Here is a 27,021-nt window from a genome sequence, read left to right as displayed (position 1 = left end):
GAGGAGGAGAAGGAGAAGGAGAAGGAGGAGGAGGAGGAGGAGGAGGAGGAAGAGGAGGAGGAGGAGGAGGAGGAGGAGGAGGAGGAGGAGGAGAGAGGAAAAAGAAAAAGCTAGGGAAATCCATAACAGTAAGAAAATGGAAATGAAAAAGAAGAAAATGACAAGGCCAAAAATGAACAAAAGAACGAGAGAGAGAGAGAGAGAGAGAGAGAGAGAGAGAGAGAGAGAGAGAGAGAGAGAGAGAGAGAGAGAGAGAGAGAGAGAGAGAGAGAGAGAGAGAGAGAGAGAGAGAGAGAGAGAGAGAGAGAGAGAGAGAGAGAGAGAGAGAGAGAGAGAAAGGCGAATGACGATGAAGAAGGGACAGTGAAAAGAAGAACCAGTGGGAAGAGGAGGCGAAGAAGAAGGAGGAGTCGTCAAGGAGGTGAAGAGGGGTCAACAGGGTACATGGAAGAAAGATAAGAGGAAGAGGGGAGAAAGAGAGAGGTGAAAAGAGGAGGAGGAGGAGGAAGGGAAAGGAGCAAACGGTAGCCTGGAGATATCGGGATAATGGGCTGAAGTGGACCATAGAAACGAAAGGGAGGAAAGGGGGGGGGAAAGGGGGGACTCCAGCGTTACCAAATTATCGTATTCAGCCACTCACCGCATCATGTTTCCCGGTTTCTGATTTATACATATCGTAAACAAACAGCAATAAGTAACGCTTTTAACGATAACTTTAACTGGAATCTCGTTATCTGTGTGGGTACGAGAGTTTTGGGCACTGGAGCTGATAAATGCGATGTTTTGAGTACGATAACATGGTAGCACTGGGAGACTCGACAGACCAGCAGAAGAGAGAGAGAGGGAATCGGAAGAATATGTATGGGAGAAAAAATGGAAACAAAAGGTGAATGTAGGGAGATGTAGAGCAGGGAGGGAAAGAGGAGAGTAGCAGCAACAGGGAGGAAAATTGCATGTAAGATATAGCTAGATATGGATACGGAAAGGTTAGAAGGGAGGGAGGGAGAGGGAGATGAAGAGAGGAGAAGGAGGGGGCAAGGTAGGATTAAGGGAGAAGTTGAGGGAATGAGAAGTAGAGGGAGAGGAATCCTGGGTACTGAGGCTAAGGAAAGGACAGGGAGAGATTGGGAGAGGTACGAGGAGGTAAACGGAAGCGAAGTTTTTTGGGGAATATATGGACGTACAGAAGGGGTCAGGGGGGTGGGGGAGGGGGTCAGTGTGCGACAGGGAGGGTCTGTGGCCAACTCCTGTCCGGCAAAAAACTAGAGCATGGCCGAGGCGAGACAGAGAGCGAGAGAGAGAGATAGAGAGAAAGAGAGAGCCACAGTATATATATGAGCCACTTGTCGGTCCGTCTTCAGACACCATCGACCCAGCATGAAGCTCCTGGTGAGTCGACGCGCCCTTAACCTTCTCCTCCGCCTCCCCCTCCTCCTCCTCATCCTCCTCTTACCTGCGACGATCGGCCCCTCACCTGTACGAATCCCATCAATCAAGCGTTCACCTGTCCGCCAGTCACCTCAACGATCGTCCGTCCCGTCAAGTTCAATAGCAAGTCACCTGGAGTTACCTGAGACGCTAACTACCGCCGCTAAGAATCACCTCGTCACGTTCAGTCACCTCAGTTCGCTTCTACTCGTCCGGGGTCTTAGATCATTATCACCAGTCACCTGAAGTTACCTAAAATACCTCCCGAATTGCTAATTACCTTCCAGTCGCTTCATAGTCACCTCAATTCACGCTCAGTTACTTCAAGTTGTTTCTAATTGCCAGGCGTCTTGAAGTCTAATCGCAGCTTCAGAGATCACTAAGTACCTCAAGTCATTTCAGACTCACCTCAACTCACGTTTAGTCACTTCAAATTGTTTCTAATCGTAAGGCGTCTTGAAGTTCAATCCCCCAGTCACCTTAATTAAGTTACCCGAGCACCTTCAAAGATCACCAGTTACCTCCAAGAATCACCAACTCATATCCAATCATCTCAGTTTGCTTCTATGCTATAGGTGTCTCTAAGATAGTCTCTGAGAATTTCGAATCGTCTGTAAGAGTAACTTGAACCACGCTACGATCACCTCAACTACTGAATCGTCAATCATCTCAACTCATGTCCAATTAACTTATTTTGCATCCAATCCCCAAGCGTCTTTGAGTCATCTCAGCAAATACTCAATCGTCATTAGAGATCACTTCAACCACCGCTTCATCATCTCAACCACCGTCCAATTGCCAGGTCATGTCAACTAACCCCAATCACCAGTCGTCTCGCAGAATCGACTTTCCTTATCGCAAAATCCCATCAGACGGACAATTTAAAAGCAAGCAATAATTTCATACACTTTGCACGCTCATTCCCCCTCTCCCGACCTACTAGAAAATAGGTCACGATAAATTAAAGTCAATGTGAATCCCCATTAAGCACCCATTAAGTCACCTAATTGCTATTAATAGTCGTCAGTCGCGTAAAAAAATACCTGCGTCATCCCCCCCTCCTCCTCCAAGAGTCAAGGTCATCAAAGAGTCACCGAGTCGCTTTACGTCGCCGATTCATTTCTAAAGTTAACGAGTCACCGTGAGTCAGGCTGTGTCATGGCTGGCTGTTCACCTCCCCACGATCACCCCCACGCCCACCACCTCCTACTTTATCAATCAGTCAATCGGTAAATTCGTCAGTTAGTTAGTCGTGTACACCTGCAGTCATCCCCCCTCCCCCTCCCCCCATTCTCTAAGTTCGTTGTATTCATTTATTATACGATAAATTGACTTTCTCCGTGAGTGGGGGAAAAGGCTTCTCGTGATTGTATTACATTCAACTTCTTTTATTTACCATAATTTCCAAATTTTTAGTTTTGCTCGCCGGTATTTGTCTCTGCTGCACACGTCGTTAAGGCTCTTGAACCGGGCATTTAATCGGGTCATATTCTTGCATCATAAGTTTGACATTAATCTTGAGAGTCGCCACCTCGCAAGTTCTACCATTATTATGTAAGGTATTTAGCTGTCACAGTCATCCATTATATTAAAAACTTCTACAACCTTATTAGCAAACTTGGTTAACCACGTTTGCCTTCAGTCACAATGACTTAGCAGTTTCTGCTTTTTGTTTTAACATTCCCCAATTTTCAGATGCCTTATTCCATATATAACTAACCAATGACACATTCTCTCATATAATTCTGTGAGTGACGAGAGCCTTCAGCTGTTTCAGAATGGGGTGAATAGTTTCTTACTAGAGTCATATTTTAACTTATATTCTAACCTCTCTTTTCTTTTTTGTGGCTAAACGTTCCCATCTCTTGAACGCATTTGGGTGTAGAGTACTTTGAACTTTACAGAGGGCCTGACATTCTCGGCATATTATTATAACAACAACAACAACAACAACAACAACAACAACAACGTCAGTCGTACAAACTCAGAGGTCATCGTTCGAAGTCTCATTCTCATCGTCAACATGTATTGCACGGGTTTCCTTACATTTGTTTTGTTTGTTTTACCTCACAATTCATCTTTCCAAACACTCCCACACCTGACCAATCACGTCTTGCTTAGCGAAAGTTTGGTATTTGACGTAACTTTTGCGGGTTTCGTTGTATCTCTATTTCTTTTTCCTCGGTGTGCGGTCATTCTCCATCCGTTTCTTCGCCTCTCCGCGTGACTTCCATCGCTCGCACGTTATTATACTTGGTGAGTGGCCTGTTTACTTCTCGCCGCGTCAATATGCTCGGTGAGGGGCTGATTCTTCTGGCTCCTTGGCGATGAAAACACAATACACTCAATCGATGGATTTTTTGAGGAGACTCAATGGAAAAGAAGAAACATGTGATCTTTGCTATTTTTTCTTCGTCCATGTGTTTCTCTTTCTGTCTCTGCCTCGCTGTCTGTTTGTTCGTTTGTCTATACCTTCTCCGTCTGTCTGTCACCTTGTGCTTCTGTCTATCTCCCTGCCAACTTGCTTACCTGTCTGTCAGTCTATGTTTTCTTTGTCAGTCTGTCTGTATGCCTCTCTCTCTCTCTCTCTCTCTCTCTCTCTCTCTCTCTCTCTCTCTCTCTCTCTAAGTGGGTTGGCGTAGGAGGGGTAACGCTAACTGGTCTCATTTCATAAAGGTTATTTGGTAAGCACTCGAAGCATTAGCAGGGAGCCAGACGCTGTGGGAGGGGGAGGGAGAGGGGGAAGGGGAGGGGGAGGAGGCGGAGGCAGTATCTGGGGTGAAGGATGGAGAAATCTAGGCAACATAGAAGCTTTGAAGAGAGGAATGGGGACGACAGGGAACACAGGATGGGTCAGGGAGGGTAGGGAGGGTACAAGGGGGCGATGGGAGTCATGGGGGAACTGTTGAGAGGGGTAAGGGTGCAGGGGGCGGGGGTACTTGGGTGTGTCCGGAGTGGTGGGAAAATGAGAGAGGCCTACGGAGGACACTTGTTGGGTTAGGGAGAGGTTGAGGGTGGGTAGGAGGTGATTGGGTGAATGGGCTACTGGGGGTGAGGATGATGGGGTGATCTTAGGAGTGTCGGGAGTGACAAGGCATCACACCGCACCCACACCTGCATGCACACCTGCTGTGTCAGGAGGAAAGGGAGGGTGGAGGGAGGTTGGCTGATGTTTGGAGGATGTGAGGTAAGGCGGCGTCCATAGGTGTGTCCTGGGCTGTGTCCTTACCCGTGTGTTGTGCCGCAGATCTTGGCGTCGGTGTTGGTGGCGGCGGTGAGTGCCGCCCCCGGCCGTTCCTACGGCCAGCCACGGCAATCCTACGACGGCCCGGCCATCTGCGGCAACGGGCAGGTGCTACACTTGGACGGCTCCTGCGTGACGCCCAAGGTGCACCGCCAGGTGTTTGTGTTCACGCCGCCCCACCGCCCCAGGGAGCACAGGCCACCCCCATCCCTGCCAACCCCTGAGGTGATCACCAACATCGTGTTCATCCGCGTGCCCGAGGAGGAGGACGACGTGGAGGACATCGTGGTGCCGCCGCCGCGCCAGAAGAACGTTGTGTACGTCCTCAACAAGAGGAAGCCTGACGACGGCCCTCGCCTCATCGAGGTGCCCGCTGGTCCGCCCAGCAACCCCGAGGTGTACTTCGTCAACTACAGAGACGGCGAGAACCCGCAGCTGCCCGGCGGCCTGGACCTGCAGTCGGCCCTCAACAAGGCTGCGCACGCCGGCGGCCGGATCATCGGCGGCGGCGACGACGACAGCTTCAGCATTGAGTTCGATGACGGCAGCTTCGGCAGTGACTTCGATGATGACTTCAACGGCAGCCACGGCGGCGGCATCTCCCAGCACTACGGCGTGCCCTGAGCCGCCTCCCCACCCCCCTCCCGCCCCTCGCCGTCAACTGTTATTTATTACAGCGGAGGGACGCCGCTAGTCACCCGCACCTCATCTTTGTTCGTTTTAATACAATTCTCCTTACTTACCGGCCTTTGTCTACCCCCGCGACACACACACACACACACACACACACACACACACACACACACACATATATATGAAACAAAACAAGGATACCAACCCACCAATATCTTACTCTCACAAGCCACTTGAACTAGACGTGACCAACACAACCAAATTGTTGTTTCCTTTTTTGTGCCCTTGTGCTGTGTGCCCATTGCTGTAAAAAAAAAAAAAAAAAAACACGCTTAAACTATAAATATGTGAACCAGACACACTGGGACAAACACACCTGCTACACACACGGGACAACATACATGAGACTCACCTGAGGAACACTCTAGCAGCCTGCAAGATACACACACACCTGCACGCCACGTAACACACCTGCAAGATAAAAAAAACACCTAATACACGACACCACATGAAAAAAAAAAAATAGATATATAAAGAGATAAACATACATTTCAAACACAAAGACATATGACAGGGACATATACAGTTTTCTGCTCAGAGCGTCCCCTTGTCGTTTTCACCAACATATTTATTGACAAAGACTGACACTGAACATACAAAATAAATGCCCCAAATTCATTTACATTCAACTTTAAATATTACGTATGCATCTGTGTGTGCGTGTGTGTGTGTGTGTGTGTGTGTGTGTGTGTGTGTGTGTGTGTGGTGGCGTGTACACAAAACATTGCACCAAACAAGTCCATGTCTGAGTCATTTCAAGTTTACAAAAAAAATAAAAAAAATAAATAAATAAAACTCAGCGCATTCACAAAAGTACATATCTGATACAATTTAAACAAGGAAAATAATAATGATGGAAGAAAAAATAATAGTAAAATTATTATCATTATTATTATCATTATTATTATTATTATTATTATTATTATTATTATTATTATTATTATTATTATTAATAGTAGTAGTAGTAGTAGTAGTAGTAGTAGTAGTAGTAGTAGTAGTAGTAGTAGTAGTATAGCAATAGTAGTAGTAGTAGTAGTAGTTATAATAGTAGGAGTAATAGTAATATAAAAATCAATCATCTATGGCAATAAAGAAAATAAACAGATTTGTCGGAGGGGGAGGAGGGAGATAAGGAGGATGATAAGAAAATAGAAATGAAAAAAAGAAAAAGACAAAAAGTAGAACACACACACACACACACACACACACACACACACACACACACACACACACACACACACACACACACACACACACACACACACACACACACACACACACACACACACACACACACACATCCACAAACAAACACACACATCCACATCGTTACAAACTTAAGGGAAAGTTGATGACTGTTATGCATATCTGGAACAAAGAAAAAATAAGGGAATAAAAAAGGACTATGCCTATATGTTGACATAAACCGAGACTTTGATAACAGTAATATGGAAAAATATGGGTTTAAAAATACTGGCATACCAAATAAGGAGAAGAGAGCAAAAACAAACAGTGAGGAAACTATAAAAACAAGTATTAGGTGACGAGGCAACGATGGAGTGAGTTAATATAATGACGAGGCAGAAAGCTTTGACACAATACCTCACACATGTAATGGACTGTACTCGCTTTTGCTGAAGAACATATCAATAAAGAAGAAAATAACAGTGGTAGTTATGATGATGATAATGATAATGATGATAATAATAATAATAATAATAATAATAATAATAATAATAATAATAATAATAATAATAATAATAATAATAATAATAATAATAATAATAATAATAATAATAATAATAATAATAATAATAATAATAATAATAATAATAATAATAATAATAATAATAATAATAATAATAATAAAAATAATAATAATAATAAAAGATTAAATAATGGTAATAATATCATGAACAATAGTAGTGTTAGAAAAAATGTAAAAGTAAAGGAAATAATACGAAAAATAGAAAAAAATAACAAAAACAAGAATAAAAATTATAATATAGAAGATATTATCATTCTTCTTCTTCTTCTCCTTATTAACATTACTATTATTATTATCATTAATATTATTATTATTATTATTATTATTATTATTATTATTATTATTATTATTATTATTTCATTATTAGTATTAGTATTTACTTTATAGTTACTATATCACATAATTATCATTATAATTACCATTATTATTACTATATAATAATAATAATAATAATAATAATAATAATAATTATTATTATTATTATTATTATTATTATTATTATTATTATTATTATTATTATTATTATTATTACAATTATTAAAATCTTCAACATCATCATCATCATCATTCCTTCTACTATTTCTACTATTACTACTACTACTACCACTACTACCACTACTGCTACTACTACTACTACTACTATTACTATTGCTACTACTACTACTGCTACTACAACTACTACTACTACTACTACTACCACAACATAAATGATACCTCCACCCATGTTTATTTTCCCGACACATAAACATGGAGGGCTCCATAGTTTGGAGGTCATTAGCCCCAACTTTGTGTCCTTCAGTGCCTCAAAAACTCAATTTCTCCACCTATCAACTCGACACAATCCTCCAAACACCTATCCCCTATTCTTCGACAACACTCAGCTGTCACCTTCTTCAACACTAAACATCCTCGGTCTATCCTTAACTCAAAATCTCAACTGGAAACTTCACATCTCTCTCGCTAAATCAGCTTCCTCGAGGTTAGGCGTTCTGAATCGTGTCCGCCAGTTCTTCTCCCCCGCGCAGTTGCTATACATATACAGGGGCCTTGTCCGCCCTCGTATGAAGTATGCATCTCACGTGTGGGGAGGCTCCACCCACAGCTCTTCTGGACAGAGTGGAGGCTAAGGCTCTTCGTCTCATCAGCTCTCCTCCTCCTACTGATAGTCTTCTACCTCTTAAATTCCGCCGCGATGTTGCCTCTCTTTCTATCTTCTATCGATATTTCCACGCTGACTGCTCTTCTGAACTTGCTAACTGCATGCCTCCCCCCCCCTCCCGCGGCTCCGCTGCACTCGACTTTCTACTCATGCTCATCCCTATACTGTCCAAACCCCATATGCAAGAGTTAACCAGCATCTTCACTCTTTCATCCCTCACGCTAGTAAACTCTGGAACAATCTTCCTTCATCTGTATTTCCTCCTGCCTACGACTTGAACTCTTTCAAGAGGAGGGTATCAGGACACCTCCCCTCCCGAATTTGACCTTGCTTTTGGCCACCTCTTCTAATTCTTTTATGGGAGCAGCGATTAGCGGGCCTTTTTTATTATTGTTTTTTTTTGTGCCCTTGAGCTGCCTTCCTTGTAAAAAAGAAAAAAAAAACTCTTAGTTGATGACTGTGGCATCCAACCATATCTCTAATACTACCTAGCACTAAATCACCTATTATCTATTACGTCCAGATCCCCCTTTCCTTCCTTACTCAAGTCACTCCCGACCCACCCCAATGTCACTCTTCACCACTGTGGCTTCATAGTCCATATTGGAGATGTTGGTGGCTTTTGGGCCAGAGTGTCTGGTGCCCCTGAGACATAGGATGGCCGACCTGAGCAGGGAGAACGAGAGGCGACACCTCATCCAGGCGACAACGTGGCTCCTTGGCTGATGCTTCTTTTCTGAGATTAGTTCCGCGAGGCGTGCGTAGAAGCATTGGGCCCTGGGACTCATCCCGCCGGATGTGGTGAAGACGAGGGGGGTGAAGCTGCCCTGATCCACATGTTGGATTCTTTCACCGTATGCCCTTGTCTTCTCCTGCTCGTTCCTGTGGTGGGCGGCTTCCAGGGGCAGCTCACGGTGACAGGCAGCCATCGGGTTGAATACTACTACTACTACTATTACTACTGCTACTACAACTACTACTACTACTACTACTACTACTACTACTACTACTACTACTACTACTACTACTACTACTACTACTATTACTACTACTACTACTACTACAACATAAATGATACCTCCACCCATGTTTATTTTCCCGACACATAATCATGGAGGGCTCCATAGTTTGGAGGTCATTAGCCCCAACTCTGTTCGCTAACTACTACTACTACTACTACTACTACTACTACTACTACCACCATTTCTACAAATGCTGCTAAAAACACTACCACTACAACAACTATAACCACAACAGCTACATTCTCGCCCTGGACATTGTGATGGTTTACGAAAAAAAATATGAATGCTTTTAATAAACATGTGAGTTTTAGGAGATATCAACCGGTTTGGAGTCAAACATTAAAATCATACATATGTAAAAAAAAAGAAAAAAAAAAGATAACCCTAACTCTTACGAAAACGAGAAACGAAGCCTTACGTCATCCTAACGCACTTTCATTGACCTCATGTTCCAGTTCAGAATAGTCTTTAACTGATTATGATGATGATGAGAATGATGATGATGATGAGAGTGATGATGATGATGATGATGATGAGGAGGAGGAGGAGGAGGAGGAGGAGAAAAAGTAGTAGAGGGAGCAAAAGAAAAAGTAAAAAGAGAAAACAGAAAATAACCCGAGACTAAACAAAACCTTAATAAAATGTAGATTTTATAATCCTTATCTTGATTACTATTATCATTATTATTGTTAATACAATTATCATTATTATTATTATTATTATTATTATTATTATTATTATTATTATTATTTTTACTACTATTACTATAATTTTTGTTTGTAGTAGTAGTCAAAGTAGCACAAGTAGTAGTAGTAGTAGTAGTAGTAGTAGTAGTAGTAGTAGTAGTAGTAGTAGTAGAGGAGGAGGAGGAGGAGGAGGAGGAGCAGCAGCAGCAGCGGCTTAATCATCATCAATATTTATCCTAACAACAAGAAGCAGCACGCTGTCAGAATAATGGAAAAAGTGTGTGTGTGTGTGGAATTCACCACGGTCTGATCACGAGTTGGACTCGCTTTCGCCAGCAGATACCCTCACGACGTGAGAAAGTGTTCATTATTGTCGATCTCTAGGTACTGCCAGGACCTCACACACCACACACCCCATCCCCCTTGCTCAAGAGGGGACAGTAACCACTCCTATTCAACGGAAAGCATCCGGCCTGAGCGGAGCTCGAACCGCCGCCTGATTGGCCGTGAAGCCTTGCAGCGCGGCGCTCTAACCGATTGAGCTACCGGAGCCGTGTGTGTGTGTGTGTGTGTGTGTGTGTGTGTGTGTGTGTGTGTGTGTGTGTGTGTGTGTGTGTGTGTGTGTGTGTGTGTGTGAACTGAATTGTACTGAATTGAATTGAAATGAATTTACTGATTAAGTTCAGGCGTTATAAAAAAAATTATGGAGCACAGCTCCTCCAAAAGAAAAAAAAAATAACACAATATGTTGTCCATGCAACATGTAAATGTTTGGTTATATAACTAACTAAAACAAACACAAAACTAATTCAATACATAAACAAAAGTAACAAAAACAGGTACTAAGAAATGAAAAAAAATTGAAGGAGAATAATGAGTGCCAACACCTGACACTCATCTGAACATGCTTAGCACTGGCCTCAAGAGTAGAGATAACATTTTCATGATGGTAACATTGGTGGTTTGCATGAGTGATATATATTTGAAATGTGATGGCCTGTGTGTATAATAGCTTGGTATGTACATATCATGCAACCTTACAATTTCACTATCAGTGCACTCAAAAAGAACATGGAATTCATCTCCCACAACACCAGCATCACAAAGCTACAAAGCCGATCTTCTCTATTTACACCTTGATGCCTGCCATCATTAACAAGCAACCTGTTGTTACAAGTTCTTTTTTTTCTTATGAACTCCAAATGCCTGTTTTAAAGATTTCATGTATAAAGACTAACTCTCTAACTCTGTAAAATCCCCAAATCTCTGAAGCATTAGTCATTACGGGCAACATCGCGGTATTAAATAGTTCAGTTTGCATGTCGACTGGCAAGTCGACGGTGGCTGAGTCGACAGAGTGACGGCGCCGCGTTCAGGAGGACGCGAGTTCAATTCCCGCCCGGTGCCACCAAGCTGGGATTTTTCAGCCGCCGCCGAGTGGCTTAAAACTACTCACATGCTGTCCAGAAGACCACCTATCAACCCGGACTCTAAATTCTAGGATTTTAAAGATGAGCTCCGGGAGGGCAGCATGAGCCAATGCAAGATGGCGCCACTATAAACACTCGCCTGCGCCAGAACGGGCTGGGCCGACCATCAGGCCCCACCGGGAAGAAGCCTTGGGCCGACCATTAGGCCCCACCGGGAAGAAGCCTACCGGCGCAATAGGCCGCGACGTAAAAAAAAAAAAAAAAAAAAAAAAAAAAAAAGTCAAATTTCCTACACTTTCCTACCAGTGAATGCATTGCTCGTGTTGCCTGTTCTTTAAGCTCCAGGTGGCCTTTACGGAACCTTCCATTGTAATTAAATAATACACCAAGATACTTATAGTCTTCCACTACTTCAATGTTTTCACCTCCAAATTCAAATTTGTAGTTATCAATGTTGGCTCTTCACCTACTAAACATGACTATTTTTTAACGGTGTCGCAGACGCCGATCACCAGATTGTCCATCTTCTTGTTGTTCTTCTCTTCAAGTTGTTTTCCTGGCTTACCCATGCACTGCAGACATGACATTGTATGATAACATTTGTTAGCCCTGATGAACCCTAAAACATGGCATTATAAACAAAGTCAGGGTTTTTTTTCTTTTTTTTACGTCTTGGCCTGTGGCGCCGTAGACCTTCATAATAGGGCCTGATGGTCAGCTCCAGCCCGTTGTGGCGCAGGGAAGTATTTATAGTGGCGCCATCTTTACATTTCATCATTTTCCTTTTTAGACCCCTAGCTGCATAATATAAATTGTTGGGGGTTGTTGGAGGGTCATGCGACGCCGATCCAGCACAGTTTTTGTGCTATTAACACTTGTTGTTTTGTTGCAGCTAAGTTGTAGTTTCCATTGATTACAGTACAAATTCAAAGCAGTCAAGGCTTGTTGCATTCCCTCCTCACTATCACACAAAATGACTGCATCATCTGCATACATTAATACCAGAAGTTTAAGGTATGAATTTAAGAAATCATCACCAAAATCTACATAATAACAATTAAATTCAAGCAATTTACTTTCAATATCATTAATATAAAAAGCAAACAGCAATGTGTGTGTGTGTGTGTGTGTGTGTGTGTGTGTGTGTGTGTGTGTGTGTGTGTGTGTGTGTGTGTGTCGGTGGTCATGACTTGGCAGCAGCATAAAAGTGAAACATAACTCAACTAATGACTCAGCGAGGCGAGTGAAGGGAGAAGATGAGGAGAAGGAGGAGGAGGAGGAGGAGGAGGAGGAGGAGGGAATGCTGGAACATAAAAAAAAGCAACAACCGGTCTTACTTTCTCTAAACACTCAGCAAAAACCGGACTGGGGCAGCGAGTGTGTGTGTGTGTGTGTGTGTGTGTGTGTGTGTGTGTGTGTGTGTGTGTGTGTGTGTGTGTGTGTGTGTGTGTGTGTGTGTGTGTAATAATAATAATAATAATAATAATAATAATAATAATAATAATAATAATAATAATGATGATTAGGTATTATTATGGTTACAAATATAGTAATAATGATTATAAGAGTAATATTAATGATAATAATAATAATAAAAAAATTATAATAATAACAATAATAATAAAACTAATAATAATTATGATTAAAATAGTAGTAGTAGTAGTAGCAGCAATAATAATAATAATAATAATAATAATAATAATAATAATAATAATAATAATAATAATAATAATAATAATAATAATAATAATGATAATGATGATAATAATAATTATAATTATAATAATAATAATAATAATAATAATAATAATAATAATAATAATAATAATAATAATAATAATAATAATAATAAAAATAATAATTATAAAAATAAAAAGTAGAACAATAGATTATTATTAACAGCATTCAAAAATATACTATTATTATTATTATTATTATTATTATTATTATTATTATTATTATTATTATGATGATGATGATGATGATGATTATTATATCATCATCATCATTATCAACATTATTATCACAAGTAATCATCAAAACTCTCACCAAAATCACAATGATGATAATCCTAATGAAAAAGAAAAATCATATAATTAAAACTAATATTGATGGTAATACAAATAATAGCCATAGGTAATATTATTATATTTTATTGTTTGTATATTTGTTATTGTTGATATATTGTTATTATCATTATTTTATTTATCATTAACATTATTACTGCATTTATAAAATTGCTATTTATATTATTCTTGGTTATATCATAGAAGTATTACTACCACTACTACTACTACTACTACTGTTGGTATTTCTAGAATTATTATCATTATTGTCAAAAGCATTGATATCCATATTTTGATTATGATTATTATTATTAATATCATTTTGATAATCATATACCGTAACTGTAATGTATCATTATTTTTTTTAATCTATAATATTGTTATGGTTATGACTTAATAATATTATATATTATATATTATTATGAATGGTAATAACAATAATGATGATGATGACGATGGTGATAAATAATAATAATAATAATAATAATAATAATAATAATAATAATAATAATAATAATAATAATAATAATAATAATAAAATGATACTACCATCACTAATAATAATAATAATAATAATAATAATAATAATAATAATAATAATAATAATAATAATAATAATAATAATAATAATAATAATAATAATAATTTTTCTTCTTCTTCTTCTTCTTCTTCTTCTTCTTCTTCTTCTTCTTCTTCTTCTTCTTCTTATTATTATTATTATTATTATTATTATTATTATTATTATTATTATTATTATTATTATTATTATTATTATTATTATTTTCACGATAGTGATACTATTATAAAAAATATTACTATTATTATCATTATTAAAATTAATACTATCATCATAATTATTATTGTTATTTCATATCCATAACAGCTCTCTATCAATAATGCAGATATGTAATGATGAATGAATGACTTGTTCCCGCAGATTGAAAAGAGGAGTGGCGCGAGTGTCGAAAGCAGAATAATATAGAAACAAAACATGCAAGGACTGGAAAGTAGAACACCAGCTGCTGCAGAGAACACTCCTGTTGGTAATGGCAGTCTCTTCACCTTCTGGAACGATCACACACACACACACACACACACACACACACACACACACACACACACACACACACACATGGAACCAAAGTCATCAACGCCAAATTAAAAGAAAAAGGAAAATAAATGAAGGAAAATTAAAAAAAAAAAATAGTTGAACTCAAAAGTAGCTAAAGTACTAAAAATTATCAATATACGAAAAAAAAGTAAAATAAGAAAATACTCGCCAGATCACACAGCGTAAGGAAAAAGAAACTAACATGGAATTTGTGCGTGTTTGTTCGTCTGTTGCTTGGTCTTGTTCGTTGTCTGTTTCTCTGCCCTTTCTTTCTGTCTGTCTATCTGGGGTTTTTTCTCTCACTGATATTCTTTCTTTCATTCTATCTTATCTACCTATCAATCTATGTGACAATCTATATATTTAACTATTTACTATCTACATACCAACTATTTATTTATCTATCCAATTATCTATCTCTTTTCCTCACTTTCCCTTCCACGGTCCTAAAACATGCCCAGCAAACTCTCACTTTCCTCACTTTCACTGGCTTTCACTTCCAAACTGACCGTTCCTACCCATCAGAGAGAGAGAGAGAGAGAGAGAGAGAGAGAGAGAGAGAGAGAGAGAGAGAGAGAGAGAGAGAGAGAGAGAGAGAGAGAGAGAGAGAGAGAGAGAGAGAGAGAGAGAGAGAGAGAGAGAGAGAGAGAGAGAGAGAGAGAGAGAGAGAGAGATATATATAGATAGATTTACATAGACAATCAGACCACACGGACCCCATGGTCCAGACTTGGTGGTCTGTCCTTAAACCTAAGTGATTTTACATTAATCAGAAGACTCCAAAACGTTGCACTTCTACTCCAGTTGATATTAAGTTGAAGGAAGTGACGGTCGAGCTTATTTTTGAAGGAGTCAATCGTGTTACACTGGACCACTGATGGTGGAAGCTTATTCCATTCTCGCACTACAACGTTGGTGAAGAAAAATTTTGTGCAGTCTGAATTTACTTGTCTACATCTGAGTTTTACGCCATTGTTCCTCGTGAGCAGACTGTCATCGATCATAAACAATGTTGATCTGTCTACATTCGTGAAACCAATAAGTATTTTAAAACATTCGATCAGTTTTCCTCGGAGGCGACGTTTCTCAAGAGAGAACATGTTAAGGGTAGAAAGCCTTTCTTCGTAGGATTTGTTGCGCAAGGAAGGGATCATTTTCGTTGCCCGACGCTGAACACCTTCTAATTTAGCAATATCCTTTGCATGGTGGGGGGACCAAAACTGTACCGCATATTCCAAGTGGGGTCTGACTAAACTGTTGTAGAGCGGGAGTATTACATCTTTATTCTTGAATACAAAGTTTCTTTTAATGAAGCCCAACATTCTGTTCGCTTTATTTGCTGCATCGATGCATTGCTGTGAGAATTTGAGGTTTGACGCGATTTTGACCCCCAAGTCTTTGACGCATTGAACGCTTTTGAGTGTAACGCCGCGCATTTCGTATTCGAACTTCTTATTCCTCGTTCCAACTTGAAGGACCTGGCACTTGTCTACGTTAAAGGGCATCTCCCATCTATCCGACCAAGCTGAAATTTTGTGCAAATCCTCTTGGAGGCTTTGCTTGTCTTCGTCAGTGAGAACCAAGTTACCAATCTTTGTGTCGTCAGCAAATTTACTAATGCGGTTATTGAGTCCAACATCCACGTCGTTGATGTAAATAATGAAGAGCACTGGGCCAAGAACCGAGCCCTGAGAGAGTGACCGGCGCCCACTCTGAGAGAGAGAGAGAGAGAGAGAGAGAGAGAGAGAGAGAGAGAGAGAGAGAGAGAGAGAGAGAGAGAGAGAGAGAAATATACACTATACATGATTGGAGAGAGGGGGAAACAAATACAGACAGACAGACAGACATGCAGAAAGGAAGGCAGACAAAGATAAACACAGACAGACAGACATAAACTATAATTTATGAAGCTCATCAATCATAACCACAGACAAGAGCACACACACACACACACACACACACACGCACACATAAAAAAAAAATAATATGAGACAGACAGACGACAGAGATGGAATTATACGAAGAATGACACCGAATGACGAAATTACGTAAACCACAACATTCCTGAGAGAGAGAGAGAGAGAGAGAGAGAGAGAGAGAGAGAGAGAGAGAGAGAGAGAGGGTGGGGGAGAGACAAAGGAAAGATATACAGAAAGAGCAAGCAAGCAAACAAACAAGAAGGAAAGAAAAAACTAAATAAACGAAGGAAGGAAAGAAACAATAGAATGAAGGAATTAAAGAAAGAAAACAAATCAAAGAAAACTTATTTATAACCCGACGATTTATGTTTCACTTCAAGTACGCCAGAATTCCTAAACTCCTTCATGTCTTTCACTTCTCTATTTCATCTCATCACCTGCTGAGTTACGTTTGTCTGCCCTTCATCAAGAGACCAACGCCCACTCTCTCTTACATTAATCTTAAGGGGGAGCTCGCGTGTTCTCTCTGCCTAAAGAAACTCAAGTGCGGGTATACAACTTTCCATCTCCTCAACTGCATTATTTTTAGGCCTTCGAGCAAACACGAGACACTTACACTACATAAATCGTCCCTGGTTGTGTATTAGGATGTGTTCCCTTTTTTAGTCTTGCTCAGAAAGGCTTCAATATACGATAATCTATTGTAATAGGTTAAAGAAATCGACTACACCCCCAAAATGATGCTTTATTTTGTTCAAAGGAAGCGTCGTCGATCTATCATCTTCTTGTGTTTGTTTTTGGGTGGGTGTTAAACCCAGCGACACTTTTATGCTACAGCGGCGGAGGATACGATACCAAGACTCGCCTATTTGTCATCATAATATGCAAATACACACACACACACACACACACACACACACACACACACACACACACACACGGGCAAATACTATAAAGAAAATGCTCAAAGATCCATGTAAATATGTCAAAGCTATGAGGGAGACAAGATCGACGTGCTCTAGTGATTTACATATCATATTCGCCGCCAGTGTCTCCACCCGGTCCCGCCCGTCCCGCCCGACCCCACTCCACCCTCAGAAGCCATCACACGCCCACATAAGGCAAGGACTCCTCTACAGCGGCGACGATAAGGGCCGGAACACCTCTGGAGCGCAGGGAAGTGAGCGTGCAACGGGACTTTTCAGACGGTAGCCAACTTGAGGAGTGACCAGGATTACTTTTGATGTTCTCCGCTCTCCACCGACTCCTCCTTTCTCCTCTCCACGTCTACAAGTAAATATCAGCTCTTTGCTTTGCCTTACACGTGGAGTAGGAGAGCAGAAAAGGGAGGAAAGGAGGAAAATTAATGTTTCTTATGAGGAGATGGAACGAAATGGCAATGACTGCTTACGAGGAGGGAGAGAGGGAGGGACTAAAGAGATTGCAGGAACGATCTCACTCCCGGGACGAACATAACGTCTTTCTAGTCTATCCTAAATCCCGGACATCACCTTACTACACCTAATAAACCATCCACACTTTAACTAGACCCTAAGCCTTATATAAATCACCTCAGAATAGTCAGGTAAATGAAGAAAACGTAACGTGGGATGCGTGGAACAGGTAAGGTGGAGGGAGTTCCCTTTGACCGGTGGTGGAGACGGCACGGCGCACCTGTCTTCCTCTCTTCTCGTCGCCCAGGTGTGAAAATACGGGAAGGAAAGGTAAGGAGGGCAAACAGGTGTATTGAGGGCATGTGCTGGAGTATGTTGGTGGTGGTGGCGAGGCGCGGGGCAGCGGTGGTGATGACAGTGAGGTGGAGAATGGTAGAGAGGTGCTGGAGAGGAGATTGTGTGTGTGAGGGAGGCCAAGGGGGTGAGGGGGCGGGGGCAAGCTCGGGGTCATTCACCGAAGACGTCGCCGCTCTCCTGAGGAAGTTCCAAGTTTGCCCCAGAAAAGAAACATTTCGACTCCCCCCAAACTTTTTATTTCTCTTTCGTAATGAATTTGTATTTCAGTGCCGATGATCTTATTTTGATTTATTTTTGTAGTGTTTTTGTAGTTCTTGAGTTTCACGGCCTCTGTATTTTTTTCCGTCTAGTTTTTTCTTTACAGTTGTGTCAGTGTGTACGGTTTTGTCTTTGGTAATTTTTCAACAGTAGTTTTGTTTATTTCTTTTAAGGCTTTCATAGTTTTGGGGGGACTTTTATTAAATTTTTGATTATTTTCGTATCATTCTCTCTCTCATTTATGGCGTGTGAGGATGATGTCACCCAGCAACACGTGACACACACACACACACACACACATACATGCTCGTGACTTACTTATGTACACACACTCATGCATGTACGTAAATCAGGGAACGGAGAATGCACAGGTTTCACGCAGCCATTATGAAACACAAAGAAGAAAAGAAAGAAAATAGGGAAGAAGTTGTGCATAGAAATGAAGACACGTTATTTTCGACCATTTGCTCTGTGTGTGTGTGTGTGTGTGTGTGTGTGTGTGTGTGTGTGTGTGTGTGTGTGTGTGTGTGTTTCCCTCCCATCACTCACTTTTCCTCCCCATTCCTCATCCTTTCCCTCCACTCCTACCGTCTCATCACGCCCCATTTCTCACTTCACCTCCTCATTCCTCATCTTTTCTCTCCATACCTCACACCTTATCTAATCTTCCTCCAGATGTTTCCTCCTCATTATAGACTCTTTTTTTATCCCTTCCCATACTTTACCACCTTCCTCCTTTCCCTCATCTACATCAACCTTGCCTTCTTTTACTCTCATTTTCTGATTTCTCAACAATTTCCTTTCTTCCTCTTTTTTTCGTATGACATTTTTCCAGCTTTTTCTCATTTTTACTCTCTTTTTCACACACTCCACTTTCTTTTCATCCCTTCCGACACTTTTCCTTTATTTTACCTCCTCTATTCCTCTTTTTTCCTTCCATCTTTATACCCTACCCTTTTCCCTCCCTTCTCTTACCTTTCAATTTCCACCTCCTACTCAATTCCCATCTTTCCTTCTATCTTTATACCCTCCCTCTTCTTTTCCTCCCTAACTCCACTTTTTCCCTTACTCTTATACCTTTCCTTCGCCTCCCTCTCGCAAATTCCCTTTACCTGCATGAATACCTGCACGTGGCTGGCTAATTACAGGTGAGAGGAGGCTGGGCTTGCGTCACAGGTGGAGGATGCGTCACAATTGCGTTCATTACGTGCGTGAGACAGCGACGAAAACAATTACAGCACCAATCACAATGACACTCTAACGAATGACTCAGTGGAGAGGAGAGTGATAAAAGTAGAACGTGATGGCAGGCTCAAGGGCGGCAATGACGGCGAAACCAGAGGAAGTAATCTGTGAAGTAAAAGGTGAAGACGAAACGATGAATGGGAGAATAAGAGTGATAAAATTACATCAGAATAACCGGCTCAAGGATATCAATAAAACAGCAATAATAACAATAACAACGACAGCAGGAGTAGAAGTAAAATGTAAGGAGTGAAGCCAGAAATAACATACTTATACATCAAGATCGGAAATTAATTTTAACTGTGAAAATAACGAGTGATAACAGTAGAAAACATGACACAATGGTAAAAAATAGTAGAAAAGGAAAGATAAAACGCAAGCACAGCAACAACGACAGTAACAAAACAAGCAATAATGGATAAAATTGATAAAAAAGGTGAATAAAAACAAATGAGACACTGGAAAAAAAAATCAGGAGCAGAAACAACGATTTCTAAAACAATAGTAAAAGATAAGATAAAATAATATTAAATTAACTGATTTTCAAAATACTAATAAAACAAGACATACAATAATATTAAATGAGCTAACCAAAAAATATGGCGCTATATACCTGTAACCTCGGCATTATGAATCTCTCCCCCCCTTGACGGCACTATGCCCCCCCCCACCCCCCCTTGATGCAGAGTGAGAGATGGGGATGCCTGGTGCCTGCAATTCATGTATGTAAGAAGAATAACAGCATTAACAGTAAAAAATGCAACCACAGTTACTAAGATAAGATAATAACTAGTGATGTACAGGCCAATAATAAAAAGACAACAATTCAAGAAAATACTGCAATAAAAGTCCGTAACTTACGTAATGAATATAATAACATATTTAATAAAGAAATAAGATAATAATAATAATAATAATAATAATAATAATAATAATAATAATAATAATAATAATAATAAATATATAATAAACCAAAATAAAAAATAACTGATATAAATAACGAAAAAAGGGTTTACACAAAGTCCCCCTCCTCTTTTAGGTATATAAACAACAACAGCAGCAGCAATTATGATAAAAATAATAATAAAAACAAGACCAATAACAGTAACAATTTAAAACAATGATAACAGCAATTACATGAAGGTGATGATAAATAGCAATACCACTAACTAACTAACTAACTAACTAACTAACTAACCAATTAACTAACAACAGCAACACGAATCATCATCAGCATCACAACACGTCAGCCTCCCAGATGGAAAGATGTTTACGGCGAACCCTTTAATTTTCGCCCAGTCATCCCGGGGCCGAGGTGTCATGGCGCTCCCCTCCCGCGACTCACGCCCGGGACGGAGATTAAGTGCTGCCCTATTTCTGTTTAATTAAGCGCCGCTACATTTACACGCCCGAGAGGTAATGGGCGCACCTTTTTCTTTAATGCTCTGCTCTCAACACGTCTATTAATAATGCTGAATAAGATCTATTTTGTGTACTTTTTTTTACCGTGGGGACACACACATAAACATACATACATACATACATACACCTGCAATGTTTAACTAACGAGCTTCAGGTAAAGGTAATACTTTTTTTATTACTCTGCGTATTTTTTTCTTCAATTTCAAACTCACACTTCGTCAGATAATCTTTATTGGTAGTTATTCATTGCCCGAAATCTGAGTTAAGGGATGATTATTGTTTCTCGCAGTTTGTGTTCATGGCGTTTTGTTTACTTATTAATTTTCTTTCATTTTTTTTCTTTTGTTTATTTATCTATTCATCTTATATTTCTCATTTCATTTTTTTTTTCATTTTCGTGTGCGTTGATGGTGTTTTATTTATTTACTCATTAATTTAGTTTTCTATTCAAGCTCAGGGTTCGTATAATCCCTTGAGTCACTTCTCGAGTATGATATTACCTTCTCTGACTGAAAATTCACGTAACATTATCAACAGTGTAAATAATTGTTTCTTTTTTCCGTCTATCGCCGAGTGGTTATTTCTTTTCAGTTTTAAGCATAGTGGAAAAATATAATGGTGTGTCTAATTTACTTATGCCTTTTTAATCACTTTCTTCGTGACCATATGTAAAGAAAATATAAATATGTAAAATAAACTTCATTTCGAGTGTTACGCATTAGGTTTGACTCTTCGCTATGTATAAACACAATGAACATTACAAAAACGGTGGGTTAACTTTTTTTTTTATGAATTCCAATGTATTTTTAAGGGATAAAGATATATAACTGGAAAGTAACGTAAGTAACAAACGTCGCCTCCGAGGAAAACTGATCGAATGTTTTAAAATACTTAATCGTTTCACGAATGTAGACAGATCAACATTGTTTATGATCGATGACACTTTGCGTACGAGGAACAATGGCGTAAAACTCAAATGTAGACAAGTAAATTCAGACTGCACCAAATTTTTCTTCACTAACGTTGTAGTGCGATAATGGAATAAGCTCCCACCGTCAGTGGTCCAGTGTAACACGATTGACTCCTTCAAAAACAAGCTCGACCGTCACTTCCTTCAACTTAATATCAACTAGAGTTGAAATGCATCGTTTTGGAGCCTTCTGATTAATGTAGCATCACTTAGGTTTAAGGACAGACCACCTAGTCTGGACCATGGGGTCTGTGTGGTCTGATTTTCTATGTAAATCTTTCCTTGTACTGTGCAACTTTCTCTCTCTCTCTCTCTCTCTCTCTCTCTCTCTCTCTCTCTCTCTCTCTCTCCCCTTACATTAATACCACGAGCAAAAAATAAAGAAAAGGAGTGCTAAAGCCTTATTCACGGCCTATCATCCGTCTCTCTCGGGCTGGAGGCTGAGGCGGCGCGGGATTATAAAATACGCGACGCTTAGTATAAAAAATCGGACACCTACCGCGTGCTGCCCTCTGGTGGCGGGATGAGGAACCAAGCATCTCATCTCCCTCCTACAGCATCCCTCTCTCACTACTCCTCCTACGTATACCTTCCTCCTCCTACCACGCACCCTCCAAGCTTCTTATTCGTCCAGCGTTCAACTTCTTATTTCTTTTTCATAATTTTCTTCACTTTTCCTCTTCTTTTCCTTTTTTTCCTTTTTCTTCTTTTTCACCTTCACATCATCGTTTTCCATTCTTTATATCCTTTTTCTTTCTTTCTTTTTCCTTTCTTCATTTTTTCCTTATTCTTTCTATCGTTCTTTCTTTCCTTCTTCCGCCTCCTCCTTTTCTGCTTCTTCTTCTTCTTCTTCTTCTTCTTATTATTATTATTATTATTATTATTATTATTATTATTATTATTATTATTTTTCTTCTTCCTTCCCCGTGCTTCCTTTTCGTCCCACATTTTAGTTTCAATTCCTTCTTCACGTTTTTCTTTCATTCCGTTCTCTTTTTCTCTCTTACACTCTTCTCTCGCGTTCCCCTTTTCTTCCCAGCTTTATTTCTTTCCTCTTTTCTTCCTTAAATCAACTACTATATTGTTCCCTCCTTCCTTTACTTTCCCTTCCTTTTTTCTCTCCATCCTGCTCCTCCCTCTTTTTTTTTCTTTCGTCCATAGTTAATTTTAACTTCCCCCACCTCTCTCTCTCTCTCTCTCTCTCTCTCTCTCTCTCTCTCTCTCTCTCTCTCTCTCTCAGAGAGAGAGAGAGAGAGAGAGAGAGAGAGAGAGAGAGAGAGAGAGAGAGAGAGAGAGAATAGGGGGGAGGGGGGTATATGTATCAGATAACCTTAACAACACCTATTTCCCAAGCCATAAATAAACACACACACACACACACACACACACACACACACACACACACACACACACACACACACACACACACACACACACACACACATTTCCATCTATGGTAAAGCTATAAAAAGAGAATATTACCATTGTTACCCCCTCCTCCCTTTCTTCCTCCATCTCTCCTCTCTCTCTCTCTCTCTCTCTCTCTCTCTCTCTCTCTCTCTCTCTCTCTCTCTCTCTCTCTCTCTGTGATGTAAGATGTTGCATGCATCGTCGAAAAAAGTGGAGGAGGAGGAGAGTGGAAAGGAGGAAAGATGATAGAGTGGAAGGAAGGAAGGAAGGAAGGAAGGAAGGAAAGAAAGAAAGAAAGAAAGAAAGGAAGGAAGGAAGAAGGATGGCAGGGCGAACGGAAATGATTAGAGAAAGAAGTATGAACGAAAATAGGGGAGAAAGAAAGAAAGAAAGAATAGATAGAAGGAGAAGGGAAGGAGAATGAAGGGGATGGAGAAAAGAAGGTAGAGAGGAAGGAAGGATTGAAGAAAATTAAATGAAGGAAGGAAAGGAAATGAAGGGAGAAGGGAAGAAAAGAAAGAACGAGGAGAGAGAGGAATGAGTGAGTAAAGGCAGGAAGGAAGGAAGGAAAGAAGGAAGGAAGGAAATGAAGGGAGAAGGGAAGAAAAGAAAGAACGAGGAGAGAGAGGAATGAGTGAGTAAAGGCAGGAAGGAAGGAAGGAAGGAAGGAAAGAAGGAAGGAAGGAAATGAAGGGAGGAAGAAAACGGAACAGGGTGAAAAAAAGTCTCAGTTTTTGTTTGTGTTTCAGAAACTGTTGTTGCTGAAATAACTTACGTCTTATGTACCCACACCAATCCCCCTCCTACCCCTCCCATCCCCACCTTTTCCCACCCTTCCCCAAGCCTCCGTTGCCCCTCTCTCCCTCTCTCTCCCCCGCCCCGCTCCTCTCCCTTTCCTTTCCTCCCTCCCCACCCTTCTTTTACCCAAGCTCATAATTATCTCTTCTGTCCGTCCTTTGCTTTCTCTCTATCTGCCACTTCGTTATACTTCCTTTCCCTCCCTTTACCCCCTCCACATTTCTTCTCTCTCTCTCTCTCTCTCTCTCTCTCTCTCTCTCTCTCTCTCTCTCACACACACACACACACACACACACATTAGGTGGTTGTGCTCCTACTATTGACTTAAAATTCCAAGAAAGTAGAGGGCCCAGGATTCTGCACGAAGGATCCACAGGCGTGTGAATGTATACAGATCAAGCGGCGCTAAAAAGGAGGTGTATTATTATTTGGACTTAGTAATATTTTAAGGTTATAATGTTTCGCCCTCTCTCAATGCACCCACTCGACTCTAGCGCCCTTTTCTGTGCATACGCAGTAACCAGTAACACTGTTGCTATGGAAGCGTGTGCTTGATCCATTCTACCAGTCTATCACCACATTACACAACTCCGTGAAACTACCTGTCTTACGCCCCAATATATTAGATACACCACTATTAAACAATTTAACGCCATATTTTCCAGTTCCGAGTACAAGAAGACCCTGGGAAGCAGGCACGCCTGCAGACAGTTTTCCGTCTTAAAATTAATGCGCAGGACGAGCAGCTAAGTCCGGAACCATCTTTAGTCTCCAACTTTGGGATTTTTAGACAAGACCTTTCACAAAGCAGACCTGCAGGAGCGATGCCGTGAAGAGAGGCTAACAAAAGTGTGGTTCACCAAGGACCAGCTCATCGACAGGAATCTCAAAAACACAGCCAACCACGCCAACCCTAAACATCACGCGGCCACTTCCCGCTTCATTATCTTCAGCTGAGGTTCAGTCACTCCAGTCTGACGGGAAACCGACATCATCTATACCTCTTGACGTCACATTCATCATCCACGGCTGGCACACAGCCTCCCTGCACCGGCGACGCACAGTCACCCTCCACATAAGTTACACAATCAACACACACAACTCGTCATGTCACGCAGCCACCCCTTAGCGATGTCACACAGCATCGTCTAACAACATCAACAGACGACACGCGGCTGCAGCCTTTCACAAACGTCAACCCTTCCCTTCCCCACCCCCTGCCTCGAGAAGGGATGCATTTACACAAGATGGCTGGGGACATCGAAGCAAACAAACCTGAATAAAAAAAAATAAAAAACAAAGGATAATGAAACCGAACTATACTGAACACAGAGGTAAAGACGGCCTATACGATAATTGACCTCCTAAAGCAACGAATTTGTGCATTGTAACATCAGAATCGAGGCAATCACAAACAACATGAGGCAGCAGCAACCATCCAAACTCTCTCCAAGTGTCTCCTGTTGGGGGATACTAATACAAGACGAGTTCTGTGCTCTATGTAGACGACAACTGCTCAGTGTGCGAACATGAACCCACTAAGCTGGGTGAGAGAAAAACTAGTTCATCTCGTCCGTGTGTATAATCTATCGTGGTTTATATGACATTCTAGATGCAATGCCCCCGGGAAGTTTTCTTGATTGCTTTGGTTCTTTAATAAGTGATCTCATAGAAAAAAAACCATTTATCTGAATGTATATGTATGTCAGGTTGTACCAGAGCTAGTGTCTCAAGAAGTCCAAGCAAAGATGTTATAACGACCATTTACTTAACTGGGGAGATGCAAAAATAGCAAAAACAGCTCCAGGGTTTACATAATTTCAGTATAGGGAATACTACAGTGTATCTGTGTCTACTGTACTGCCTAGGACTCAGCTACCTTAGATTTGTTACTTTTACAACAATTTTTAGCTCTGTATTCAAGGTTTGCAGTATATACTACATTCATTACAATGCAAGAATAACCACTGTAAAATGGAAATAAACTTCTGAATCTGGTCTCTCTCTCTCTCTCTCTCTCTCTCTCTCTCTCTCTCTCAAAGTTTTCCTTCTCCATAATTCCTCTTTCCTCTCCTCCCCGTTATTCTTTTCTTCTTCTATGGGTCACCACGGCGCCTCAAACTAATGAGTATCACCTATTCAACCCACATTTTTTCCTGCTTGTAATTAATGGAGGACTTGTTTGGGGGTATGGGAACTCCCCTTACAGTTTACGTTCTATAATTTATGCTTCGCCTTACCTCTGCGTTCAAATGCTTTCACTTCAACAGTTTCGTATGGTGTAGTTTGCCCTCTTTATCGCACTGCTATTGTCTTCAGAGTAGAATTTTGGGAAGATATATATTGAAGATGTGAAACAAGCAAAGAAGGGAAACGAAAAAAGGTGAGATTCGAATAGGCAAAGAAAGGAACCGTGTTAGTGTGTGTTAGTGAAAGTGTGTTTGTGTGTGTGTGTGTGTGTGTGTGTGTGTGTGTGTGTGTGTGTGTGTGTGTGTGTGTGTGTGTGTGTGTGTGTGTGTGTGTGTGTGTGTGTTACCGTTTTTTCTTTTTTTACGCAGGCATATTCACCTACCAATTATAATCATCGGCTTCATTACAATTTATTTACTTAAGCCTTTCATTTCATTCGTCACTTTCCTCT

At 40.5% G+C, this 27,021-nt stretch overlaps 1 protein-coding gene across 1 annotated transcript; it reads left to right on the top strand.

The window, feature by feature from the left end:
- The first annotated feature begins 1,322 nt into the window (after positions 1-1,322).
- On the top strand, positions 1,323-5,412 carry LOC127003272 (uncharacterized). Its single transcript, XM_050869713.1, has 2 exons — positions 1,323-1,389; positions 4,676-5,412. The coding sequence occupies exons 1-2, from the start codon at positions 1,378-1,380 to the stop codon at positions 5,294-5,296; spliced, it is 633 nt and encodes a 210-aa protein (XP_050725670.1). The 5' UTR covers positions 1,323-1,377; the 3' UTR covers positions 5,297-5,412.
- The last annotated feature ends 21,609 nt before the right edge of the window (positions 5,413-27,021 follow it).

The sequence above is a fragment of the Eriocheir sinensis genome, chromosome 25 (genome assembly GCF_024679095.1).
Source record: "Eriocheir sinensis breed Jianghai 21 chromosome 25, ASM2467909v1, whole genome shotgun sequence".
Classification (NCBI taxonomy): domain Eukaryota; kingdom Metazoa; phylum Arthropoda; class Malacostraca; order Decapoda; family Varunidae; genus Eriocheir; species Eriocheir sinensis.
This window is presented reverse-complemented; position numbering and strand designations above follow the sequence as displayed.